Here is a 25,944-nt window from a genome sequence, read left to right as displayed (position 1 = left end):
ACTTATGGAATCAGGATTTTTTTTTTTTTTTTTTTTTTTGACAGGCAGAGTGGACAGTGAGAGAGAGAGACAGAGAGAAAGGTCTTCCTTTGCCGTTGGTTCACCCTCCAATGGCCGCCGCGGCCAGCGCGCTGCGGCCGGCGCACCGCGCTGATCTGATGGCAGGAGCCAGGAGCCAGGTGCTTTTCCTGGTCTCCCATGGGGTGCAGGGCCCAAGCACCTGGGCCATCCTCCACTGCACTCCCTGGCCACAGCAGAGGGCTGGCCTGGAAGAGGGGCAACCGGGACAGAATCCGGCGCCCCGACCGGGACTAGAACCCGGTGTGCCGGCGCCGCTAGGCGGAGGATTAGCCTAGTGAGCCGCGGCGCCGGCCGGAATCAGGATTTTTAGGCATAATGAGCTCTTTGTCACTTGACTTCTGACTTCAGACTTTGTCGTTCCATAGACTTGTGTAAAGCGTACCATGCTGAAGTCAGGAGTCTGGGATGAATTAGGCATTTGATAAAAGCTTGATATCTAGTCTCTGTTAATCAACTGACCTTGTACAAGATTCCACAAATTTCTGGGCCTTGGTGAAATGGCAGTATTAAGCGGTTTGCTTTCCACCTAAGATGATTGAATATGAAGGCCATGTTTAATATTTTAAAAAACAATCTACAATTCATCATAGTTGTATGGCTCTAGTGTGCCAATTACGTTACAAAAACACATTGAAAGTGAAATGGCTGTAAGTAAGTATTAGTAATATTAGCAGTACTGATTTCATTAATTTGGTTATTTCTGTTTTGTGTCTTATGTAAACTAAGCTAGTTATTGAGGGAGAAGAAGTACATGTAAGACATGCATCGCATCCACAAGGCAGGGCTTTGCCTTCTAGAATAGAAGAATGACACAGATTATTAATTGATTACAGAATAATAAAAGATAAAATAACATAGTAAACTAGTTATTCACAACTAGAGCATAGGATGTTAGAAGATATAAGTGCTAGAGAAGTGTTAAGGAAAAGAATGATGAACACAGTTGTCAGGAAGCACAATTTTTTTGTTTTATTTATTTGAAAGGCAGAGTGAGGGAGACAGAGAGAGAGAGAGAGAGATCTTCCATCTGTTGGTTTACTCTTCAAATGCCTACAACAGGTAGAGCTGGGTCTGGCAGAAGCCAGGAGCACAGAACTCCATCTGGGTTTTCTACATTGGTGGCAGGGGTCCAAGCACTTGGGCCATCATCTGCTGCCTTCCCAGGCAAATTAGAAGGGAGCTGGATCAGAAGCAAAGTAGCCAGGACTCAAGCTGGCACTCCAATAAGGGATGTGGATGTCCCAAGTGAGGCCACCTAACCCACTACACCACAATACCCACCCCCATATGGCTTTTTATTCTATGAAACATACTAAATCTTTGCTGTACAATGTATGCTTTTTGTTTTGCTCATCTTTTTTTTTTTTTTACAAAGCTCTTGAAAAATGACCTTTTGTAAAATATAAGATTAATCAAGGTTAATGTTACAGTTACAGCTGGATAAATAGAAGTAAGTTTCTATTGACATTTCTTAGCTTTCCAAAGACATTGTGTAAAAGTTCATTTTAAACCCTGTAAAGGATTTCAGACTCTGAAAGACTATATTGTTTCTAGGAATGCTGCATCTCTGCCACAGATTATTAAAAATATCATATGCTAAGCATGTAGTATAGTGCTTGTTATCTTGCACATGCCTGGTAAATGATTGCTAACTCATTATCAAGGTTATTAAGGAAGAGTAAACAATTTCCAAATATCTCTTGTAAAATATAATTTGCCCTGATCATTTGGACTTTGTCCAACCTTTGCCAGATTATAAACTATACAAAAAGAAAAAAAAAAAGCCCTCACACTTGTTCAAATAACTTTTTTCCCCCCAGGAGTTTACATTTATCAAAGCAAGCTTCACTTTGTACAAATAGTCACACAGGACATTTTGGAATGAGTCTGGCAAGACAACACAACCTCATCTGTTGTAACCCAGTGTTAAATTTTCAAAGGCTTCTTGTCCCTTTGTGGAGTGTGAGAGATGTGCCTGGCATGAGAAGCAGGAAGTGGTGAATGGTTGGGCAGTACCCAGGATGTGTCTGAGCAGAATATAAAGAGTCATTATTACTTTCTCTTTCTGGTTGCTGCTACAGAAATTACTAGGACTAAAACATAGTGGGATGTTTTTGTCTTGTTTTTGAAAGAGAACATTGGTTTTAAAAAATATTTGGATGTTGTTTGACTATAGATCTTTAAAAGTAAGGAAGCAAGTTAATGATTCAAATAGAGGTCAGCAAACTTTTTCCATACATGGCTAAGTAATAAATGAGTTCAGGCCATAGATATCTGTTGCAGCTACTCAACTCTCATCCCTTCTAATTTGCCTGGGAAGGCAGCCGTAGACCAAGTGTAAGCAAATGAGCATGCCTGTATTCTCATAAAACTATTCCCACACACAGGCCATGGGACAGATTCAGTGTGTAGACCTTAGTTTCCCAACCCCCTTTTTAGAGCTTCACTGGCATCCTTCGTACTTTCTAAAGATCTATTTTTCAGCTGCCTTTTCTCCTCTTCCAGGTTTGGTTCTAGCCCAGCTGATGATAATTCTAGATAACGAAGGAACAAGAGGCACATCTGCCTGCATATCTTTGATGTTCAACAGCCTGAGGTGAAAATGGAAACAGGGAAACAAAATCTAGAAAATATATTTTTTAAAAAAATATTTATTTATTTGAAAGGCAGAGTTACAGAGAGGCAGAGGCAGAGAGAGAGAGAGGTTTTCCATCTTCTGGTTCACTCCCCAAATGGCTGCAACAGCCTGAGCTGAGCCAGTCCGAAACCAAAAGCCAAGAGCTTCCTCCCACGCAGGTGCAGGGGCCCAACGACTTGGGGCATCTTCTGCTGCTTTCCCAGCCCATAGCAGAGAGCTGGATCGGAAATGGAGCAGCCAGGACTCAAACCAGAGCCAATATGGGATTCCAGCACTGCAGGCGGCGGCTTTACCCACTACGCCATAGTGTGGGCCCCAAGATACTGTCTTTGAAAATAAAGAGTAAGGTATCTAGACTTTTAGTCCATCTCAATGGGCAGATCCCATTGGCAGCAACATGAACCATGCTAAACAATTCCAGTTTTAAAAGATTTTGCACATCTAGTTAAAAATGTTCAACCACTGGAACATATCCGAGTCCCTTTGTGTGTTTGGCACAATATCAGACAAAGAGTCAGTGCAGTTGAGTTCTGATCCTGCTTGTCCAGTGAACACATACTCTGAGAGCCTCTTTCCTTGCTTACAAAATCAGTGTGTGAGGATTTGCCCTGTCTCTTAGGATTATCCAGAACACCAACTGAGAGACCATGTAATTAAAGTATATTTGCTCCAATACACTTGAGCCCATTACCCAGTTTTGCCCATATCAGAAATGATCTGATTTAGGATGGAAATACTCCTATTGCCCATAGTCGGGACTGGTAGTTGGTCAGCCAATCAGTAATATAAAGAACCTTTGGGAAAAAAAAAAAAAAAAAAAAAAAAAAAAACTTGCTTTAAGTGTGTTTTTTAACTAAAAATGTAATTGTAATTTGCTTTACCAATCTTTTGGTGAAGTTCCAAGACTTTTTCTTAGAGAGTAGATTATCTAATTGGAGTTCTGCTTCATTACCCTGATAAATTATAAGTTGCATCACATTTCCCAATGTCTTTCTTTAAATTGACTGAAAATTTAGACACTTGTAAGATAATCCCAGTCTGGATCTTTCCAGATTTTTTTTTTTTTTTTTTTTTTTTTTTTTTTGACAGGCAGAGTTAGACAGTGAGAGAGAGACAGAGAGAAAGGTCTTCCTTTTTCCATTGGTTCACCCCCCAAGTGGCCTCCATGGCTAGTGCACTGCAGCCGGCGCACTGCGCTGATCCGAAGCCAGGAGCCAGGTGCTTCTTCCTGGTCTCCCATGTGGGTGCAGGGCCCAAGCACTTGGGTCATCCTCCACTGCCTTCCCAGGCCACAGCAGAGAGCTGGACTGAAAGAGGAGCAACCGGGACAGAATCCAGTGCCCCGACCGGGACTAGAACCCGGGTGCAGGCGCCGCAGGCAGAGGATTAGCCTAGTGAGCTGTAGCGCTGGCCTCCAGATGTTTTAAAACCAGTATGTTATAGTTGTGCTTACCATAATCCAACAGTAATTTTTAACAAATTGAACAAGCCATTTTAAAATATTCAACTGTTTTCCATTTGGTTGTTTTTGAAAGAAATAAAGATTTACTTACGTATTTGAGAGGCAGAGTGACTGGAGTGGGGGGAGAGAGAGAGAGAGAGGGAGAGAGAGAGAGAGAGATGAAGGAAGAAAGGGAAAGGGAGGGAAGGAGAGAGGGATATTTTCCATCTGCTGGTTCACTTTCAAAATACCTGTAATAGCCAAGGCTGGACCAGGCTGAAGCCACGAGCCAAGGTCTCCCACACAGATGGCAGCAACCCAAGTACTCGGGCTATCACTGTTGCCTTCCAGACATATCAGTAGAAAGCTGGATTGGAAATGGGGTAGCCACGGCTTGAACCAGGCACTCTGATATGGGATATGGGCATCTCAAAATTGCTTAACAGGCTGTACCAGAATGCCTGCCCTGGCTGTCTTTTAAAATGCATATAACCCCTGGGAACCTTCTAAATGTGAAGCTTTTTTCAGCTGCTGAAAACTTGTAACTTGGTTTAAAAGATAATGTCTTTTTTTTTTTTAAGATTTATTTATTTATTTGAGAGGCAGAGTTTCAGAGAGGCAGAGGCAGAAAGAGAGAGAGAGGTCTTCCATCCGCTGGTTTACTCCCCAGATGGCTACAACAGCTGGAGCTGTGCACATCTGAAGCCAGGAGCCAGGAATTCTTCCAGCTCTCCCACGCGGGTACAGGGGCCCAAGGACTTGGGCCATCTTCTACTGCTTCCCCAGGCCATAGCAGAGAGCTGGATCAGAAGTGGAGCAGCCGGGACACAGACTGGTGCCCATATGGGATGCTGGTGCTGCAGGCTGGGGCTTTAACCTACTGCGCCATAGCGCTGGCCCCAAGATCAATGACTTTTATGACAAAAGGATCTGAAGCAAAGTGGGAGCTTAGATAGGTTGGGGAAAGGAAAGGTATGGTTGATGTGAAACACATCGACTGGACAGTACCAAAGGCAGACTTGTACTGCCATATAAATTTGCCAAATTCTCTTAAATGGGAAAATCAATAATGGATTTTTAAGAAAAACAAAGCATTTTTCTAAGTATGTCCCTAACCTTAACAGGAAGAGGCTATCATTTTTTGACCCCCACAAAATATTTAGAAGTACCATTTTCCAGACAGAATACTGGAATACTGGGATAGCCCATGGTTTGGGCTTAGTATCGGATTTTTATCTCATGCTATTTTGTTGTTGTTGTCTTGTTTAATTTTGTTGAGAACTCTCAGATGGGAACACCTGTGTCCTGTTCTTTGGTGAAGCATGGTAAAAAGTGGCACTGAGAATGCCAAGCCTGACTGAGGGCATACACGCTGTGAGTGGTTGAGCACAGGATCTCAGGCAGGAGAAGCAAAAGGCCTGAAAATATCAAGATAATTTAGAGTTCTTCACTCCACAAATATTGGGTGTCTTCCCAGAGCCAGTATGCTCCATGCTGTGGATCAACACTGAACAAGACGTGATGGACTCAATTCATCATAAAGAGAGTTGTTCACCACTCCTGAACATATCCATGAGCTGTGTTTTTCTCCTATAAGTATTTCATTTCATTTCCTCTACTTTTAGGCCAACACGTATGAAAAGTACTGGCCATTTTACCAGAAGCATGGAGGTCATTATTTTCCCAAAGATCACTTGAAAAAGGCTGTTGCCGAAATTGAAGAAATGTGCAATATTTTAAAAATGGAAGGAGTGACCGTGAAAAGACCTGACCCCATTGACTGGTCATTGAAATATAAAACTCCTGACTTTGAGTCGACTGGTAAGTGATGTGGGATAACTCTAACTGCTAGTCTCTCTCTCTCTCTCTTTTTTTTTTTTTTAAATATTTATTTATTTATTTGAAAGGCAGAGTTATAGAGAGGCAGAGGCAGAAAGAGAGAGGTCTTCTCTATCCATTGGCTCACTCCCCAGATGGCCACAAAGAACTGGTGCCCATATGGGATGCCGGTGCTTCAAGTGGCAGTTTTACCTGCTACACCACAGTGCCTGCTCCTGATTCTTTTGGTATGATTAAAATACATACATTCTAAGCTCCCTTGTAAATGTAATGGAATCTCCTTGAGAGAAGCAGTTTTCCTAAAACTTTCTAGTTTTTTCCCTTGTATGGCAACAGTGGGTTACATTTAATTTTCCTCAAGAACAGATATTAAGAGGGAATACAGGCCAGTGCCGCGGCTCAATAGGCTAATCCGCCACCTAGCGGCGCCGGCACACTGGGTTCTAGTCCCGGTCGGGGCACCGGATTCTGTCCCGGTTGCCCCTCTTTCAGGCCAGCTCTCTGCTGTGGTCAGGGAGTGCAGTGGAGGATGGCCCAAGTGCTTGGGCCCTGCACCCCATGGGAGACCAGGAGAAGCACCTGGCTCCTGGCTTTGGATCAGTGTGGTGCGCAGGCCGCGGCGGCCATTGGAGGGTGAACCAACGGCAAAGGAAGACGTTTCTCTCTGTCTCTCTCTCTCACGGCCCACTCTGCCTGTCAAAAAAAAAAAAAAATTCTATTTTATTTCTGATTCAATGACTGTTCTTGTGCCTGAGGACTGTGTTCTAATTTATAGTTCTAGAATGATTCTTGACTCAATTTTTATCTTGTGATACTGATATCCCTTAAGGAAATCTATTCCTATATTACAAGAAAGGATCTTAGAGGACGGCGCCACAGCTCACTTGGCTAATCCTCCACCTGTGGTACCAGCACCCCGGGTTCTAGTCCTGGTTGGGGTGTCGGATTCTGTCCCAGTTGCTCCTCTTCCAGTCCAGCTCTCTGCTGTGGCCCAGGAAGGCAGTGGAGGATGGCCCAAGTGCTTGGGCCCTGCACTTGCATGGGAGACCAGGAGGAGGCACCTGGCTCCTGGCTTCGGATTGGCGCAGTGCGCCGGCCGTAGTGGCCACTTGGGGGGTGAACCAATGGAAGGAAGATCTTTCTTTCTGTCTCTCACTGTCTAACTCTGCCTGTCAAAAAAAAAAAAAAAAAAAAAAAGAAAGGAGCTTAGAGAAGATGAAGGCTTGATGGTTCAAGATCTTTTTGAATTACTTTATTATTTAATTTTTGTTTTCCTTTTTGCTTGGTTTCCTCATCCCTATATAGAATTCATGTTAAGCTAATATACTTCCCCCATTTTATATAATAAATATATATACAAATGTACATGTACAGTGTTTGCAGTAATATTTTTACCAAAAAAACCCACATCATGTTATATAGACTTTCCTATCTTGGAGATGTTCATGTTTTCATCACTGAGCTTGTCACGAACTTTGTGGTCTAACAGGTTTATACGGTGCCATGCCCCGAGACATCCTGATGGTTGTGGGAAATGAGATTATCGAGGCTCCTATGGCGTGGCGGGCACGCTTTTTTGAGTACCGAGCATACCGATCAATTATCAAAGACTATTTCCATCGTGGTGCCAAGTGGACCACAGCCCCTAAGCCCACAATGGCTGATGAGCTTTATGACCAGGTAAGTCCTTAATTATATAGGTTTACTACTAACTTTTCTAAATAATCCACAAAGAGATTTTCTAGTACTGTGTATATATTATGCATTTCAAAAGAGTTCAAAAACAGAGAACATCACCTAAGTTTAAAGAAAGATGTGTTCTATAATGAAAATAAAAGTAAATGATCATCTGATAAGATGTTAACAATAATATCTAACACTGATTTGATGTTTACATTGTGCCTGGCCATGGGATTGTTCTTTATATACAATGGCCATCATTGCGTACTCTTCACAGCTACTGGACAAGGGTGTAGTAGCATTCCTTTACAGAGGCGGGGAAACTTGCCAAAGGACACATTGCTTTTCTCTGGTGGAGATAGAAGTCACTAGGTTGAAATCTGTTCTCTTCTAGAAAAGAACCTGGTCACATTAAAATGAAATGTAGGTCCCTTGTCAAATCACTTACTGTTTGGTCATTCATAGAAAAAAATTCGAAAATCAAAATGTCATCTAGGAGTTTAAAGACAGAAATAAATAATGAATTAATTCCACTGCACTTGCTCAAATTTGGCAAAGGAAGCATGAATCTCATTTTATGGTATGAGTTAGGCTCGAGACCAAATGCCTTTTCTAAAAGAACATAATGACTTCATCCTGTTTGTTTTTAATATTGAAGATAGCTTAATAAATGCATGTATAGGTCATAGGATATTTTCAGAATAAATTACTGTCTTGTCCCACTTATTTCTAAGTATAAAGGAAACTATTTTACTCATATGCATGGATTTTTTTAAATGTTCGCACCAAAATAAACTTGTCTTTTAACTCCATTTCCATTAATATTTTACAATACTCTAGTTGTACTTACCTTTTTCATTTGCTGTTATGGTTTCTTTATAACGGACCTGCTTCTCTTTATGAATGTTTTAGTTTAGAACTGAGAAGTAGTATTATTTTAGGAAATGATGATGTGAGCAAGGTTTTTGGTTAGCAATATATGCCTTATAAATAATTGTCTGACAAAAAATAATTTTCTCATGAACCAATTGTGTGTGTTCATTCTTCTTCCAATTAGAATTACCCCATCCATTCTGTAGAGGACAGACACAAATTGGCTGCTCAGGGAAAGTTTGTGACGACGGAGTTTGAACCATGCTTTGATGCTGCTGACTTCATTCGAGCTGGAAGAGATATTTTTGTACAGAGAAGCCAGGTTGATAAAAGCGACCTCTTAAATTTCACACTATATTACTGTATTTCTTATTTCAAATTAAAATAGTTTTATCCTAAATATGTTTGGTTTTCTAAACCTGGAGTCTTTACAGATTGTCTGTCTTTATTTCCAGGTCACAAACTACCTGGGCATTGAGTGGATGCGTAGGCATCTGGCTCCTGACTACAGAGTGCATATCGTCTCCTTTAAAGACCCCAATCCCATGCACATTGATGCCACCTTCAACATCATTGGACCTGGTCTCGTGCTTTCCAACCCTGACCGACCGTGTCTCCAGGTAAGAGAGTCTAGCAGCTAAGTGATACTGCCACTTTTATTTTAAGCCCTTCCATTAATCTTAATGGTTGTAAATGACAAATTCAGCAATGCTCAACATGATTGTGATCAAACATTGGATTGTTTATGATGTATTCATTGTAAAATGTCCAACACTCAGAAATACACATCGTTGCCATGATAATTAGTGTAGTGTTGTCAGACTTTGACTTTGGCTGCTTGCTCTTACTAAAGCCTCAAGTTTGTGCTTGCATGTGTATTTTTATCAGAGTGTGGTATTATCTCATAACTGGCAGCTCTGTTGTAAGTAAAATGATTCCTGCATGGCTAGGGTGATGCCAATGGGCAGTGGTTGTCTTCCCTATCTAGTGGATCAGGCTCCTTTGGTCCAGCTTACCCTATAAGAAGGAGAATCTGCTACATTGCAGCTGCTCTCCCCACCACCTCCTACCTCCTATTTCTGCCTACTACCCACTACTTCCAGTCAGGCAGTAGGCGATTTTATGTTATTTGCAATGCTGTAGTACACCTTTGGGAAGATAGCATCCCCAAAAGAATTATTACTGGTAAGGGCTATCAGAAACCAAGGATGGTAAGAATGGTGTAAGTTAATTTAAGCCTCTTTATGTTTATGTTTTGTATTTTTTTTTTGTCTTGCAGATTGAACTTTTTAAGAAAGCAGGATGGACCATAGTTACTCCTCCCATACCTGTCATCCCAGATGGTATGTTTACTTCAGTATACTTAGAGACTTAAGTGATTACATCAGTGATCCAGGATCACTAGAGAACTAGAGGGAGTAACCCAAATTTTAACCATTTGGAGAAACTGTTTCTCCAGTATGGAGTAACATAGCACTTGGGACTGAGAATACAAGACTGGGGCTTTGGGTTGCAACTTTTCCTCCCATAGAAGATGAAAGTGAGAGAATAGGATAACATAAGATTACAGAAAGTAAGGTATGATGTTTTAAAGGAAACAGGGTGAAATCCAAATGCATATGAGTTGTTCTAAGATTAAAATAGGCCGGCGCCACGACTCACTAGGCTAATCCTCCACCTTGCAGTGCCGGCACACCGGGTTCTAGTCCCAGTCGGGGCACTGGATTCTGTCCCAGTTGTCCCTCTTCCAGGCCAGCTCTCTGCTGTGGCCCGGGAGTGCAGTGGAGGATGGCCCAAGTGCTTGGGCCCTGCACCCCATGGGAGACCAGGAGAAGCACCTGGCTCCTGCCTTCGGATCAGCGTGCCGGCTGTGGCAGCCATTGGAGGGTGAACCAACGGCAAAGGAAGACCTTTCTCTCTGTCTCTCTCACTGTCCACTCTGCCTGTCAAAAAAAAAAAAGATTAAAATAAGTTTTCAAATGGAAAGTGAACTGCCAAAATAATTAAACTATGACTTAAATATTTATTCTTTGTAAATCTTTGCTTTAAACAAAAATGAGAATAGCTGTGGTTTAATCATTGTTGTTATTTTTAGATCACCCACTCTGGATGTCATCCAAATGGCTTTCCATGAATGTCTTAATGTTAGATGAGAAACGCGTTATGGTAGATGCCAATGAAGTCCCAATTCAAAAGATGTTTGAAAAGCTGGGTATGTACAGTAAATGCAACATGATGTCATACATGAAAATGTTAAATAAGAACTAAAGAAATGACACACTAGGTCTGATGGATAATTAATTTAATTTCTATTCCTTTTAGAGGCATTAAATTATTATTTTGTAGATGACCAATGTTTGTTTTCAATAAGCATAGCTACAAAAGATTGGAGATTCACTTAAAATTCATGAAACACTCCCTTAGCAGTAAGTTTATCAGTCTTAAGTGTCTTTATGTGAAGAACCAGCTCTTTGTAGATGAACATACAGAATGATCCGCCCTTCCCCAAACAGGAAATCATGAGGGCCCCTGAAAAGTAACTTAATTGTCATTACATATTTTAAAGAGCTTAGAAAGGAAAAGATGTAGAAGTGACTTATATGTGCAGTAAACACAATTAACAGATTATGTGCATTAGAAGATGTGAGTAAATCATTCACCTTTGAATTAAAGAGCAGGACTGGGTTTTACTGAAGTGGGAGATTGTTTATCCTAATATTAAAAATTTATGGCCGGCGCCGTGGCTCAACAGGCTAATCCTCCACCTGCGGCACCGGCACACCGGGTTCTAGTCCCGGTCGGTGCGCCGGATTCTTTCCCAGTTGCCCCTCTTCCAGGTCAGCTCTCTGCTGTGGCCCAGGAAGGCAGTGGAGGATGGCCCAAGTGCTTGGGCCCTGCACCCCATGGGAGACCAGGAGAAGCACCTGGCTCCTGCCTTCGGATAGGCGCGGTGTGTCGGCCACAGTGCGCCAGCTGCGGTGGCCATTGGAGGGTGAACCAACGGCAAAGGAAGACTTTTCTCTCTGTCTCTCTCTCTCACTATCCACTCTGCCTGTCCAAAAAAAAAAAAAAAAATTTTTTTTTAAACCGATGATTCTGGTACTATTAATAAGGAAAAGATTTTCATTCGAGCTATTATATAGAGTACAGATATAAATTCATATATTTATTATTCTTAACATATTTGATAAATGCTGAGTGTCAAATAAAGCTAAGCAGTTTACTGATTGAAATTGAGCCTTTTTTGCCAGTGCCGCGGCTCACTAGGCTAATCCTCCACCTTGCGGCGCCGGCACACCGGGTTCTAGTCCCGGTCGGGGCACCAGATTCTGTCCCGGTTGCCTTCTTCCAGGCCAGCTCTCTGCTGTGGCCAGGGAGTGCAGTGGAGGATGGCCCAAGTGCTTGGGCCCTGCACCCCATGGGAGACCAGGATAAGCACCTGGCTCCTGTCATCGGATCAGCGCGGTGCGCCGGCTGCAGTGCGCCGGCCGCAGCGACCATTGGAGGGTGAACCAACGGCAAAAGGAAGACCTTTCTCTCTGTCTCTCTCTCTCTCTGTCCACTCTGCCTGTCAAAAAAAAAAAAAAAAAAAAATCGAGCCTTTTTTGAACAAATGTATTTTCTATATTTCAGGCATACTGCCCAGAAGAAATGATTTTCCCCCTTGGCATGTCCCTTCTTAATTAACTATCAGTTAATAAGATTGGTCTCTCAGTTTTCAGTTGAGCAGATTGACCCCTGCTCATACAAAGCCACTTTTCTTCTGGTTTTCATTAAATAACCTATTTGCATGGGGTCAGTTTCTTTGTCTACTAAGATTTTGTTATTTTTCATCTTAAAATAGTATAAAGTACCAAATATCTGAGTTATTGTTTTACTTTCAATAGCTGAGGTTCCTTTAGACCACAGGGAACCTGTTATAGCAAATTTAACAAAAGGAACTGAATTCCCTCCAATTCAGGATTAAAGTGGCTGTAGCCATGTAAGATAATAACATAATTCTAGCAGGAAACATGCTCATGGTTAAAAGTCCAATCCATACCCAAATGCACTTCCTACTCTTGTCCAAACCCTATTCTTCCTCTTCAAAGCCCTACTTGGCCTCCTTTGCTCAGGCACATCTACCTGAGTGAGTCCTGCCACTTTCCTCTTCCTGATTATGCCAATTGGACCCTTTGTGACTCTGTGGCTATCTGCTCCCTCAAAATAGTGAGTTCCTTGAGGGAGGAAAATGGACTTTTAAACCACAGTAACATAGTAGATTCTTCATGAATACCATTGAGTAAGTAGGCCCTACATGTCACAGCCATGCCCTTACAGAGGGTAGCAGATTATATAAATTGTCTGATTAGCTTTGATACTTACATAACCATAAAACTCAGATATTAAAATACCAGTTCTGTTCCATTGTTCTTTAAGGTAGCCTGGTAAAGTTAGTTTATATCAGCTAAACTTTCCTTAAATATGTGTATATAAAGCCAACTTTCCAGGTTGGCTAAATTGCATTTTTCCTGCCAAATCAACATGGTAGAAGCAATCTGACAAAGTATTTAAAATATAGTTCGAAAATGTCTTGAAATTTTAGTACTTGATGATTTTAAACATTTATAGATATGCAATCATATTTCAAAAAGTTTGTGGGTCAAATGGAATTAAAAAATATGTTTATTTTAGTGCAAACATTTCTGGAATCCTTGCAGTTTTTTCATAACATGCATTTCCCATGAATTTTTTGAATACCCCTATGTCTGCTCATCAAGTCTGTAGATTTGTGAATAATTAATAAAACAAAACTTCAAAGTCTCTGTTGACTTTTTGTTGAGGATTTCATATTAGCAGTGGAATAGAGTAGATGAAATATCACTGGTGAAAATAAAATAGAAGAGAAAAGACTACTCCAGGCTGGGCTAGAACCGCAGGATTCCTCCAAGTCTTTAGGTTTACCCTCTGTAGGGGAGTCTTCATGTTAGTCCATCTCCCTAACCACACGTCTCTTTCATGGCAGGCATCAGTACCATTAAGGTGAACATCCGTAACGCCAATTCCCTGGGAGGAGGCTTCCACTGCTGGACCTGCGACATCCGCCGCAGAGGCACCCTGCAGTCCTACTTCGACTGAGCAGGCCTTAAGGGGCTTGTGGCGGGGCCTCAGATACACCTTGAAGCTTAGGGGCAAGGTTCATTCTACTGCTTTAAAAAGTGCATGAATTATAGTGCTTTAAACAATCATATCCTTAATAGGGGTCTTAAGCCTGGTTTACTTTTATTACCTTTCTTTGACATAAGGAAAATAACTTCTTCTAGGTATTCTCTACTCCTAAAGTTATTTACTATTTGGCTTCCAGTATAAAACTTGGTGAATGTGTACCAAGACAAAAATCAGTCATTTGAGTAACTTGGCCACTAATATTTAACCATCTACCTCTGTTTTTAATTTTCTTTCCAAAAGGCAGCTTGAAATGTTGGTTCTAATCTTAAATTTTTTTTCCTTTTTGGTAGACTTGTGAATGTTTTTATTATTTTCTAAATGAGAGAAAGACTTAGAACATAAACAGACCCTAAATAGATACAGGTAATTGTCTCTTTTTCTAATAAGGAATTTTTCATTTTTTGTTTTTTAAAAATAAACCTAGACCATGCAAAAACTAACATGAATTTTCCATGAAAGTTTTTAATATTCTGATGTCAACATAGTACAACTAAAAACCTTTTCATATTACTTACCTCATTTCAAGTGAACTATTTTAATCTTTTCCCTCTCTTTCTAAAACTTTACAGAAATATTTAGTGTAATAAGATATAACTTTGAGTTCCTATCCCTAAATTTTCAATATATAATAGATATGTTGCATCTTGGTAATCTAAGTCTTGTTTACAGATGTGCAAGTTATTTAAAGCATAGACTTTAAAAACATTTTTAAAAACTAATGGAGGTAAAACCTACATGCAATGTGAAATAATTTTAATATTGGATACTGCACATGTATTTTTATTCTAATAAACGTTGTGTTCCAGATTGGATTTTATCAGAGTTTGGTGTCAGTCTAATTATTTTAGTGTAAGTGAAGTGTTTAAGTATGGCTCTTGGGACAGAATTCTAATTCTCTGAACAAAATTCATCTCAAATTTAAACTCAATATAGTCACATGTTGTTTACCCATGGGAATGCATTCTGAGAAATGTGTAATGGGGTGGTTTCTTTTTCATGTGAATATCAAAAGAGCATCTTTACACAAACTAAGACAGCTACAACTAAGACAATACAATCTGATGGAATCACCATCGCACGGCCGCGCTTGAATTCAGAAACGTTTAGTGGTCAGTTAATCCACTCATTGAAAAATACCTGAATATCTTCTGGGTAAAAGGGACTATTGATCTTGGGCCCCAGAAAGGAAAAAGAGTCTGTGTTCCCCAGTTGCTGAGTGATCCTGTTAGCAGACACAAGAGGATGCATTTGTTTGCGATGTCACTGAATAATCAGCCTCCAGCAGGTGCTGCTCAGAGTAAAGGAGACAATGGGAAGGCAGAGTCCCCTAAAGAAACTGGCCTCCCAGACACAGTTTGCTGGGGCTTTTATAGCAAGGGGTAGGGGAGTAATAAGGCAATATAATCTTGATTTTTAAAAAGATAAATATCCATGTTCCAGTCTGTCCTGTTTTAATTAAAAACAGTCTCTTAAATCATATCATTTTTTTCCCCTCGTTTTCAAAGCCAAATTTCACCAAAGGCTACCTATACTTTCCACATTCATTTTCTTGATTCCTACTTCCTGTTCAATTCACTGATGGCTAAAATTTTCCCCAACTTTGTCAAAACCTACATCCTATGAGTTCAACAAAGAACTGAGAGATCCAGTGGCCACTTTCACTCTTTATCTTGAAACACATGTCATCCTACAGCAAGATTCAGCAAATTGTGGCTGGCAGGTAGAATCTGGACTGCCACCTGTTCCCAACAGGTCCTCTGAAATAACAGTGATCTTTATATTCTGTAATAGTGGGGAAAAAATTAAAAGCCTATTTTAAGACACATGAAAATTATACAAATTCATATCAATGTCCTTAAATAATGTCTTTGGAACACAACCACATTCACTAGTTATGCCCTGTCTTTGGCTGCTATTATGTTACAGTAAAGGCAGAGCTGAGTAGCTGCTGTCACCACTTCGCATGCAACACAAGTCAGTAACACAGTTGTAACCTGACAGCATTTCAAGTGCCTCATGTGCCACTGTACTCATGATATGTTATTCTTTTTTTAAATTGCCAATCCATACCCATCATGTCAAAACAAGAAAAGTAGATATCACATATCATATTTCTGAGGCACAGTGGAATATGAATTATTTTTATTAAAATAGATGGCAAAACATTATCTACAATGCATATTTTACAATGTCACTATACAATGACATTGTAGCTATACTATAATAATGCTATATATGTTAACATTATTGGAGGCATTCATTACAATATTCCCATCTCAGGAAAAAAAAAAAAACATCAGAAAAAGAAAACTTTAAATGAAACAACTCATTATAGCAAAACATCTTCACAAAAATAAATGAAAATAAGTCTTCAGGGCCGCCGCTGTGGTGCTGTGGGTTAACACCCTGGCCTGCAGTGCCAGCATCCCATATGGGCACAGGTTCAAAACCTGGCTGCTCCACTTCCGATCCAGCTTTCTGCTATGGCCTGGGAAAGAAGAAGATGGCCCAAGTGCTTGGGCCCCTGCACCCGCGTGGGAGACCCAGAAGCAGCTCCTGGATCCTGGCTTTGGATCAGCGCAGCTCTGGCCGTTGCAGCCAACTGGGGAGTGAACCAGTGGATGGAAGACCTCTCTCTCTCTCTCTCTCTCTCTGCCTCTCCTCTCCCTGTGTAACTCTAATTTTCAAATAAATAATCTTTTTTAAAAAAAGTCTTCAACCAAAGTTAGTATCCTATTTGCTAATTTTTTTGCCAAGCAAGGAAAGTCATTTCCAGTACTAATGGTTAGTTAATCAAGTCATATTTGATTGTAGCAGCTGAAGAAATGTGTCCAGAAAACACAAACTCATTTAAAACTATTAGCCTTCAGGCTGAGCCTTGTTGTGCAGCAGGTTAAGCCACCACTTGGGATAGCTACATCCCATAAGCTAATGCACCTGGGAGGCAGTAGATAATAGCTCAAGTAGTTGGGTCCCTGCCTCCCACGTAGAAACCCAGATGATGTTCCTAGCTTCAGTGAGGCCCAGCTCTGGCTATGTGGGCATCTGGGGAGTGAGCTAGCAGATGGAAGATACCTCTCTCTCTGTCTCCCTCTTTGTCACTCTGCCTTTCAAATGAATAATTAAAACCTTTAAAAATAAATAAAGCTTTTAGCCTTTTGTGTATGCAGAATTTCTCTAAGAATTAGGATATTGGGAGCCATACTGATAGCCAATTAAACAACAATCCAAGTGGTTTTCCTGAACTCTTGAGGAGGCAACAGATGTCACCCATACTGCTCTGCTGTTGGTATTCCAGGAATCAACACTGTCTAAAATAACTAAAGAATTGTGTGACTCTATCAACTTGCCTTCCACATAGCAGTTCAATGGCTTAGCAATGGCAAAGTTTTACTGCAATTTTTTCACCTCAGGATTTAGATTGAAATTTTTCTGGAGAACTGCCCTCACTATTAATGATTTTGGAAATTAGTTTTTCTTGTGGACTTAATAATGATTCTTAATTCAACTTAAAATTAAGAGACAAAACAGTATTTTCAAAACTTAGTTTGATGAAATCATTTAGATGTCAAGTAATATCATTTCCTTACACATTTTCCATGCTATCAAAAATTAAAAAGCAAGATCTCCATTGTCCATTTGCAACAAATGTATTGTTTGAGCTCAAATTACATTTCCAGTAGTGTTTTTCTGACCTCAATGTGAGTACAAAGGAAATGTCCATTTAACGAGCAATTTAGGAGTTTTTATCTAACTTTGAATTGAAAGTGATTTATCTGCAAAGTAATGACATGCTAAAAATCAACCATCAAGAGAAAAATCTAATAGAATTCTATAAATGCCTTTCCAAGCAATGAATATGCTCAGTTTGAATAATATACCTATGAATGGTTATCAATATTTGTCAGTACCTGAATGCATGAAAAGACATTTAAATTATAGGAATATGTAAAACTGGGGCTGGCACTGTTGCACAGCAGGTAAAGCTGCCGCCTCACTGCCAGCATCCCATATGGGCATCAGTTCAAGACTCAGCTGCTCCACTTCCCATCCAGCTCCTTGCTAATGCACCTGGGAAGGCAGTGGAAGATGACCCAAGTTCTTGGGCCCCTGCACCTGTGTGGGAGACCCAGCGGAAGCTCCTGGCTCCTGGCTTTGGATCAGCACAGCTCCGGCCATTACAGCCATCTGGGGAGTGAACCAGCAGGTAGAAGACCTTTCTCTCTCTCTCTGCCTCTGCCTCTCTGTAACTCTGCCTTTCAAATAAATAAAGAAATCTTTAAAAAATCTTTAAAACCTTATTAAAGATCATCATTAATCCACAAGCATTAGCAATTTATTTTGATGATAGAGAACACTAATTTTGAATGCTAATTATTATCCACCAAAAGAAAAGTTCATTTTTCTCATTGGTAAAACTGTATTATCAAAAAAGTTTTTTTTTATTGTTTTTGTTGTACTTGGAATTTGGCTAAAAAATTGTATGGAAATTTGTTTTCTCGTTGTTATGTAAGCTCCCACATAATCATATTGTGATTTTAAAAATATATTTATTTTTATTTATTTGAAAGGCACAGTTAGAGAGAGAGGGAGAGGCAAAGAGAGAGACAGAGACAGAGATATCTTCTATCCACTGGTTCACTCTCCACATGGCCACAATGGCTGGGGCTAGGCCAAGCCAGAGCCAGGAGCCAGGAGCTTCTTCTATCCTATATGAGTGGAGGGGCCCAAGCATTTGGTCCATCTTTTGCTGTTCTCCCAGGTACATTAGCAGAGAGCTGGTTTGGAAATGGAGCAGCCAGGACTCAAATTGTTGCCATATGGGATGCCAGTGGTACAGGTGGTAGCTTTACCTGCTATGCCACAATACCAGCTCCAGCATTGTGATTTTCAAAACCTTTATTTATTTTCATTTTATTTGAAAGACAGAGAGACAGATGGATAGAGATCTTCTATCTGCTGGTTCACCCTCCCAAATGCCCACAACAGCCAGGTCAGGCCCAGGCTGAAGCATGGAAGCCAGAACTCAGTCCAGCTGTCCTACATGTGTAGCATGGACCCAAGTACTTGAGCCGTCACCAATGGCTTCCTAGTGTGCACATCAGTAGGAAGCTAGATCAGAAGTGGAGTAGCCAAGACTCAAACCAGGCACTCAGATATGGGAAGTGGGCATCCCAAGCAGTAACTCAGCCACTGTGCCAAATGCCCACCCCAGCGTCTTGATTTTGACTCTTGGCTCCAAAGACTAAAATATTTACTATCTGGCCCCCTACAGAAAAAGTCTCCCAACCCCTGCTCTAAAGGTCTCTAAAATCTTAGACTTCTTTTATTTATTTGTTTATTTGAAAGAGTTACAGAAAGGCAGTGAGAGAGACAGGGAGAGACAGAGAGGTGTTCCATCTGCTGGTTCACGCCCCAATTGGCCGCAATGGCCAGAGCTGCACCAATCTGAAGCCAGGAGCTTCTTCCAGGTCTCCCATGTGGGCGCAGGAGCCCAAGGACTTGGGCCATCTTCTACTGCTTTCTCAGGCCATAGCAGTGAGCTGGATTGGAAGTGGATCAGCCAGGACTCAAATTGGTGCATACACGGGATGGCGGCACAGCAGGCAGCAGCTTTACCCGCTATACCACAGCGCTGGCCCCAGGCTATTGATTTTTTGTGTTGATTTTATATCCTGTCACTTTGCCAAACTCTTCCATGAGTTCCAACAGTCTCTTAGTGGAGTCTTTTGGATGCCATATATATAGAATCATGTCATCTCCAAATAGGGATAGTTTAACTTCCTCCTTCCCAATTTATATCCCTTTGATTTCTTTTTCTTGCCTAATGGCTTTGGCTAAAACTTCGAGGACTATATTGAATAGCAATGATGTGAGTGGACATCCTTGTCTGGTACTGGATCTCAGTGGGAATGCTTCCAATTTTCCCCCATTCAAAAGCACACTGGCCATGGGTTTGTCATAAATTGCCTTGATTGTGTTGAGGAATGTCCTTCTATAGCCAATTTGCTTGAAGTTTTCATCATGAAAGGGTGTTATATTTTATCAAATGCTTTATCTGCATCTATTGAAATAATCATATGGTTTTTGTTCTTCAATTTCTTAATATGATGTATCACATTGATTGATTTTCAAATGTTGAACCATCCCTGCCTACCTGGGATAAATCCCACTTGGTCCAGGTGAATGATCTTTCTAATGTGTTGTTGAATTCGATTGGCTAGTATTTTGTTGAGGATTTTTGCATCTATGTTCATCAGGGAAATTAGTTCTCTTTCTCTGTTGTATCTTTTTCAGGTTTAGGAATTAGGTGATGCTGGCTTCATAGAAGGAGTTTGGGAGAATTCCCTCCCCTTCCATTGTTTTGAATAGCTTGAGAAGAATTAAAGTTAGTTCTTCTTTAAATGTCTGGTAGAATTCAGCAGTAAAGCCATCTGGTCCTAGGTTTTTCTTTGCTGGGAGGGTCATTATTACTGATTCAATTTCCATCTTGATTATTGGTTTGTTTAGGTTTTCTATGTTTTCATGGCTCATCTTAGGAAGGTTGTATGTGTCCAGTAATCTATCCATTTCTTCTAGGTTTCCTGATTTGTGGCATACAGCTTTTTGTAGTAATTTCTGATATTTTTTTATTTCTGTGGTGTCTGCTGTTATATTTCTTTTTTCATCTCTAACTCTATTGATTTAATTTGGATCTTCTCCCTCTTTTTTTTTTTTTTTTGGTTAGTTGGACCAATTGTGTGTACAATTTTATTTACTTTTCAAAAACCAGCTTTTTTGTTTTGCTGATCTTTCGTATTGCTTTTTTTGTTTCAATTTTGCTTGTTTCTCCTCTAATTTTAATTATTCCTTTTCTTCTACTAGTTTTGGGTTTGGTTTGCTGTAGTTTTTCTAGGTCCTTGAGATGCACTGATAGCTCACTTATTTGGTGTTTTTACATTTTCTTGATGTAGGCACTAATTGCTATTAGCTTCCCTCTTAACACTGCTTTTGCTGTATCCCATAAGTTTTTTATGTTGTATTGTCATCTTCATTCATTTCCAGAAGTTTTTTTTTCTTTTTTTATTTCTTCAATGACCCACTGTACCCTCAGGAGCATGTAGTTCAGTCTCCATGTGTTTACATATGTTCTAGATATTCTTGAGTTAATGATTTCACAGTTCATTCCATAGTGCTCAGAGAAGATGCATGATGGTATGATTTTGATTTTTTTGAATTTGCTGAATTTATTTCTTTAAAATAGCCAGGTGCCCCGTAATTAGCTACATAAACATTTACAATAGTCACATCTTCCTGTTGAATTGATCCCTTAATGAGTACATAGTGCCCTTCTTTGTTTCCTTTAACAGTTTCTGTGTTATAGTATATTTTGTTTGATATTAGGATGGCAACACCAGCTCTTTTTTGGTTTCTGTTGGCATGGAATCTCTTTTTCCATCCTTTTTTTTAATTTGATAGGTAGTGTCATAGGCAGTGAGAGAGAGAGTCAGAGAATTGTCTTCCTTCTGTTGGTTCACTCCCCAAATGGTAGCCATGGCCGGCACTACGCCGATCTGAAGCCAGGAGCCAGGAGCCTCTTCCAGGTCTCCCATGTGGGTTCAAGGGCCCAAGCACCTGGGCCATCTTCTACTGCTTTCCCAGGCTACAGCAGAGAGCTGGATTGGAAGAGGAGCAACCGGGACTAGAACCTGGTGTCCATATGGGATGCCAGTGCCACAGGTGGAGGATTAACCAAGTGAGCCACAGCGCCAGCCTCCATCCTTTCACTTTCAGTCTGCATGTATCTTTTTTGGTGAGATGTGTTTTTGTAGGCAACAAATAGATGGGTTTTGTTTTTTAATCCATTCAGCCAGTCTGTATCCTTTAACTGGAGTTGAGGCCGTTTACACTCAAAGTGACTAGTGATAAAGTAACAACTCGTCCCTGCCATTTTTCCATAAATATTCCTATTGTTTACATTGGATTTCTTTTTAAAATTTTTTTATTTATTTGACAGATAGAGTAAGACAGTGAGAGAGAGAGAGACAGAGAGATAGAGAGAAAGGTCTTCCTTCCATTGGTTCACCCCCCAAATGGCTGCTATGGCCAGAGCTATGCCGATCTGAAGCCAGGAGCCAGGTGCTTCCTCCTGGTCTCCCATGTGTGTGTATGGCCCAAGCACTTGGGCCATCTTCCACTGCCTTCCCGGGCCACAGCAGAGAGCTGGACTGGAAGAGGAGCAACCAGGACTAGGACCCAGTGCCCACATGGGATGCCGGTGCCGCAGGCAGAGGATTAACCAAGTGAACCACGGCACCGGCCCTACATTCGACTTCTTTTATACTTCTACTGGGAGATTTTCTGCCTTCACCTTCTTTCATAGTGATGACCATGTTTCTGTGTGTAGCACATTCTTAAGCACCTTTTGTAAGGGTTGATGAGTAATGACAAATTATTTCAATTTCTGTTTGTTATGGAAGGTCTTTATTTCACCTTCATTCATAAATAAGAGCTTTGCAGGGTACAGTTCCTGGGGTAACAGTTTTTTCTCTTAAGTCTTGGAATATATCTTTCCATTCTCTCCTAGCCTGTAGGGTTTCTGGTGAGAAGTCAGCTGTGAGGCTAACTGGAGATCCTCTGAAGGTAATCTGGAATTTCTCTTTTGCACATTTTAGAACCTTTTCTTTCTGTTTAATTGTGGAGAGTTAGACTACAATGTGTCATGGTGAAGATGTTTTCTGGTCATGTCTGTTAGGAGTTCTATGTGCTTCCTGCACTTGGACATCCCTTTCTTTCTCCAAACTGGGTAAATTTCCTGTAATTATTTCACTAAAAAGGCCTTCTAGGTGCTGGCATTATGGCATACTGGGTAAAACCACCACCTGCAGTGCCAGCATCCCATATGGGCACCGGGTTGCGTCCTGGCTGCTCCACTCCAATCCAGCTCTCTGCTATGGTCTGGGGAAGCAGTAGAAGATGGCCCCGGAAGAAGCTCCTGGCTCCTGGCTTTGGACTGGTGCAGCTCTGGCCATTGATGCCAGTTGGGGAGTGAACCAGTGGATGGAAGACATCTGTCTCTCTCTGGCTCTTCTTTTCTCTCTGACTTTGACTTTCAAATAAATAAATAATTTTTTTAAAAAAGGCCTTCTAATCCATTCTTTCTTTCCATGCCTTCAGGAACTCCTAAGACCTGTATGTTAGGTCATTTGATAGTATCCCATAAATCTCCAACACTGTTTTTTCCCTTTCTAATTTCTTCTTCTCTTTTTTTGTTCTGACTGTAAAATTTCCAGATTTGTCTTCTAACTCAGATATTCTTTCTTTGCCTCACTGAGTCTGTTCTTAAGGCTTTCCATCATTTTTTTGCTTGTTCTATTGAATTCTTCATTTCCAATATTTCATTTTGATTTTTCTTTAAAATCCCAATTTCATGGGTAAAATTTTCATTCATGTCATGTATGGATTTCTTTAATTTGTGGATTTGCTTCTGATTACTTCTAACTAATCCTATGATCAATTTTTTTAATTCCATTTCTGGCATTTCTTTGATCTCTTCATCTTCACATTCTATTATTGAAGGGTTGCTGTGTTCCTTTGGGGGTTTCATGTTGTCTTCCTTATTCTTGTTTCTTAAATTGCTGCATTTATTATCAGGCATTTGTGGTGATTTTTTTTTAAACCTGTGATGGCTTTTATCTTTGAACTATGCTTTTGTGGCTAGTGGAGTGCCCTCTCTTTCAGTGACTACCAAGAGGCGTGTCCTGGGTGTGGCCAGGGAGCTCTGTTCAGTGCCCCAGTGTGAGGGGCGTATCCAAGGTGACACCCAAGTTGAGCATGGTAATTTTTTTTTTTTATCAGAGGGGAAGTTTGTTCTGCTCTGTTGGTGTATTCTCATGCTCACCTCCTCTCAAAGGAGACCAATGCCTAGGCACTAGCCCCAGTGGCTACAATATTCATCCATGCTGTCATAAGAACCACACAAAAAATCTGCACAGTCCTCAGTGGGAGCACGGATTTGCAGCAGTGACCCTCACCAGGGAATCAGGGAGCCCCAAGCATGTGGAGCCACTCAGAGTGACTGCCCAAAGTCCTAGCCACACTCTTAGCCTCCCACTCAGCTACAGTGTTTTCACAGTGTTTCATAGTCTCAACACACAAACCTCCCATAGTCACAAGCACTCAGCCCCTATCAGTTCTCCCAGTCAGACTCAGGCATCTCCTGTCGGTTGGTTGCTGGGCATATGGTCACAAGCCGACGCAGCTGTTACATGTGTCCAAAATGGCGCCTGCCCTCTCTTGGCTAGTTACAGGACACCGGTTCTGGGTGGCTTGGAAGAAAGAAATGTACCCCATTTTTTCCCCGCTCTAGGTTGGCAGGTACACTGTCCCTGACAGGACTCCAAGCCAGACTCACTCTAGGCTATTCCCTCAGCTTTGTCGCCAGTGGCTTGGGCTGCTGTAGTCTGGTCTTACCTCCCTCCAAAGCTGGTGCTGAGGCTCTCAGCTGCTGGGGTCCTGAGTTGTGCACGTCCACACCCTCCACATGGGTCCACAGTGTCCCTCTAATTTGCATGGAGTTACCTCTTCCATTTTCTCTTACCTCTTCCCTAAGATTGCATTCTCTCCATTTTTTTTTTTTAAACTATCTTCCATAGACTAGAGTAGTAAGCTCTCTCCCTATTCTGCCATCTTGAAAACTTGGAAGATCTCTTTCTAGAGTATACTCCCCCCCCCCCCCCCCGCTCTCTAATTCTGCCTTTCAAATAAATTCTTTTTAAAACTAAATCTTTTTTAGGGGACTGTTATTTCTTCTTCAGCTGAAGAAGGAAAATAACCCTAAGACTCAGGGACATAATTGAGTGCCCTGGGAAATGTCATCTTGAGATTTTTCAAGAATAGCAGATACCAAGCTAAAGATGGTAAAGCCTCAATGGAAGAAACAGAGATCTGGATACTTGATAAAGTTGCTGAAGATCCCAGAATGGTTGACAGGGCCCTCCCTCAGAAGACCAAATTCAAGAAGAGTTCAGGATGAATTTGGAAATTTTGTTCTTATACTTCTAAGACTAGAATAAGTAATGATTGCTAATATTTCAAAATAAGAATGGGATCTAATTTATAATTGTTTATTTTTTGAAACCTTTCCTAATAGTGCATAATTCTTTCAACTTGGGAATAATTCTAGAAATTATTTGTGTTTACTTACTTTAGTAGTATATTATTAAAAAATAAAAACCAAATGTGTGCCAATAGTTGACCCAGTTAACTACTGTCCATGAGAATGGCACTGAGTGGTAGTTTAATTAATACCTAGGTGGAAATGAAGCAACTTCTGAAATGCTGGCTTTGCTAATCTAAACAAAATCATGAGATAGCAAAAGTCCAAACCTAGATGTTTTTACAGGGATTATCAGTCTAGATTATTTTTAAAAATATTTATTTTTACTTATTTGAAAGGCAGAGTATCAGAGAGGGAGAGACAAAGAGAGAAAGGTCTGTTGGTTCACTCCCCAAATGACCACAACAGTCAGGGATAGGCAAGGCTAAATCCAGGAGCTTGGAGCTCCATCTGGGTCTCCCACATGGGTGGCAGGGGCCCAAGGACTTGAGCCATCTTCTGCTGATTTCCCAGGTGCATTAGCAGAGAGCAGGATGATATGCAGTGCAGCTGGGACTCAAGCAAGATGCCATATGGTATGCTGGCATCACAAATGGAAGCTTAAATTGCTGCCCCCACAATACCAGCCCCATCAGCCTAAATTTACAGACAGGACTGGGGCTCAATGAGACTGAGTGGCCTGTTCAAAGACAAGAACCCAGGTCTTCTAACATCATCTCATAATTTTCCCTCTACAGCATATTAATGTCTGAAATAAAATGAACCCTCAGCTGCTTAATTCCAGGATTAGCCACCTCATGACGTCTATGAGAGGCTACACATCACTCAGCTAGAAAAAAACAGCTACTGGTGAAACCTGTGGGAACAACCAGCAACAAAGCTCTATAGTTTTTTCAATGGATTACTTCTTAAAAATTTTACCACAGAGCTGCCAAAGCATAATACATTTTAAAATAACTCTAACATCCCTTTTCTCTTTCCTGTGACTCCAATCTTCTTAATTAGCACTGAGACTGAACTTACAATTCTGAGTTAAATCCATCTGGATGGGCATGTTGTGCAGGGATAAGGCATGTTCACACAGAT

At 40.9% G+C, this 25,944-nt stretch overlaps 1 protein-coding gene across 3 annotated transcripts in view; it reads left to right on the top strand.

Annotated features, from left to right (window-relative positions):
- Positions 1-14,582, top strand: part of GATM (glycine amidinotransferase) — a 49,809-nt gene extending 35,227 nt beyond the window's left edge. For all 3 annotated transcript variants that reach the window (XM_089310263.1, XM_089310262.1, XM_002717894.6), the window contains 7 exons: positions 5,786-5,981; positions 7,489-7,679; positions 8,737-8,874; positions 9,008-9,172; positions 9,832-9,895; positions 10,648-10,764; positions 13,558-14,582. In XM_089310263.1, coding sequence (XP_089166389.1) covers positions 5,885-5,981; positions 7,489-7,679; positions 8,737-8,874; positions 9,008-9,172; positions 9,832-9,895; positions 10,648-10,764; positions 13,558-13,670 — 885 coding nt within the window. In that variant the 5' untranslated portion in view covers positions 5,786-5,884 and the 3' untranslated portion in view covers positions 13,671-14,582. The remainder of the gene's footprint in view (positions 1-5,785; positions 5,982-7,488; positions 7,680-8,736; positions 8,875-9,007; positions 9,173-9,831; positions 9,896-10,647; positions 10,765-13,557) is intronic.
- Positions 14,583-25,944: the final 11,362 nt, after the last annotated feature.

This window comes from Oryctolagus cuniculus, chromosome 12 (genome assembly GCF_051225735.1).
Source record: "Oryctolagus cuniculus isolate XC-2025 breed Fujian yellow rabbit chromosome 12, ASM5122573v1, whole genome shotgun sequence".
Lineage (NCBI taxonomy): Eukaryota > Metazoa > Chordata > Mammalia > Lagomorpha > Leporidae > Oryctolagus > Oryctolagus cuniculus.
The sequence above is the reverse complement of the archived record's forward strand: the minus strand, read 5'-3'. Positions and strand labels throughout refer to the sequence as shown.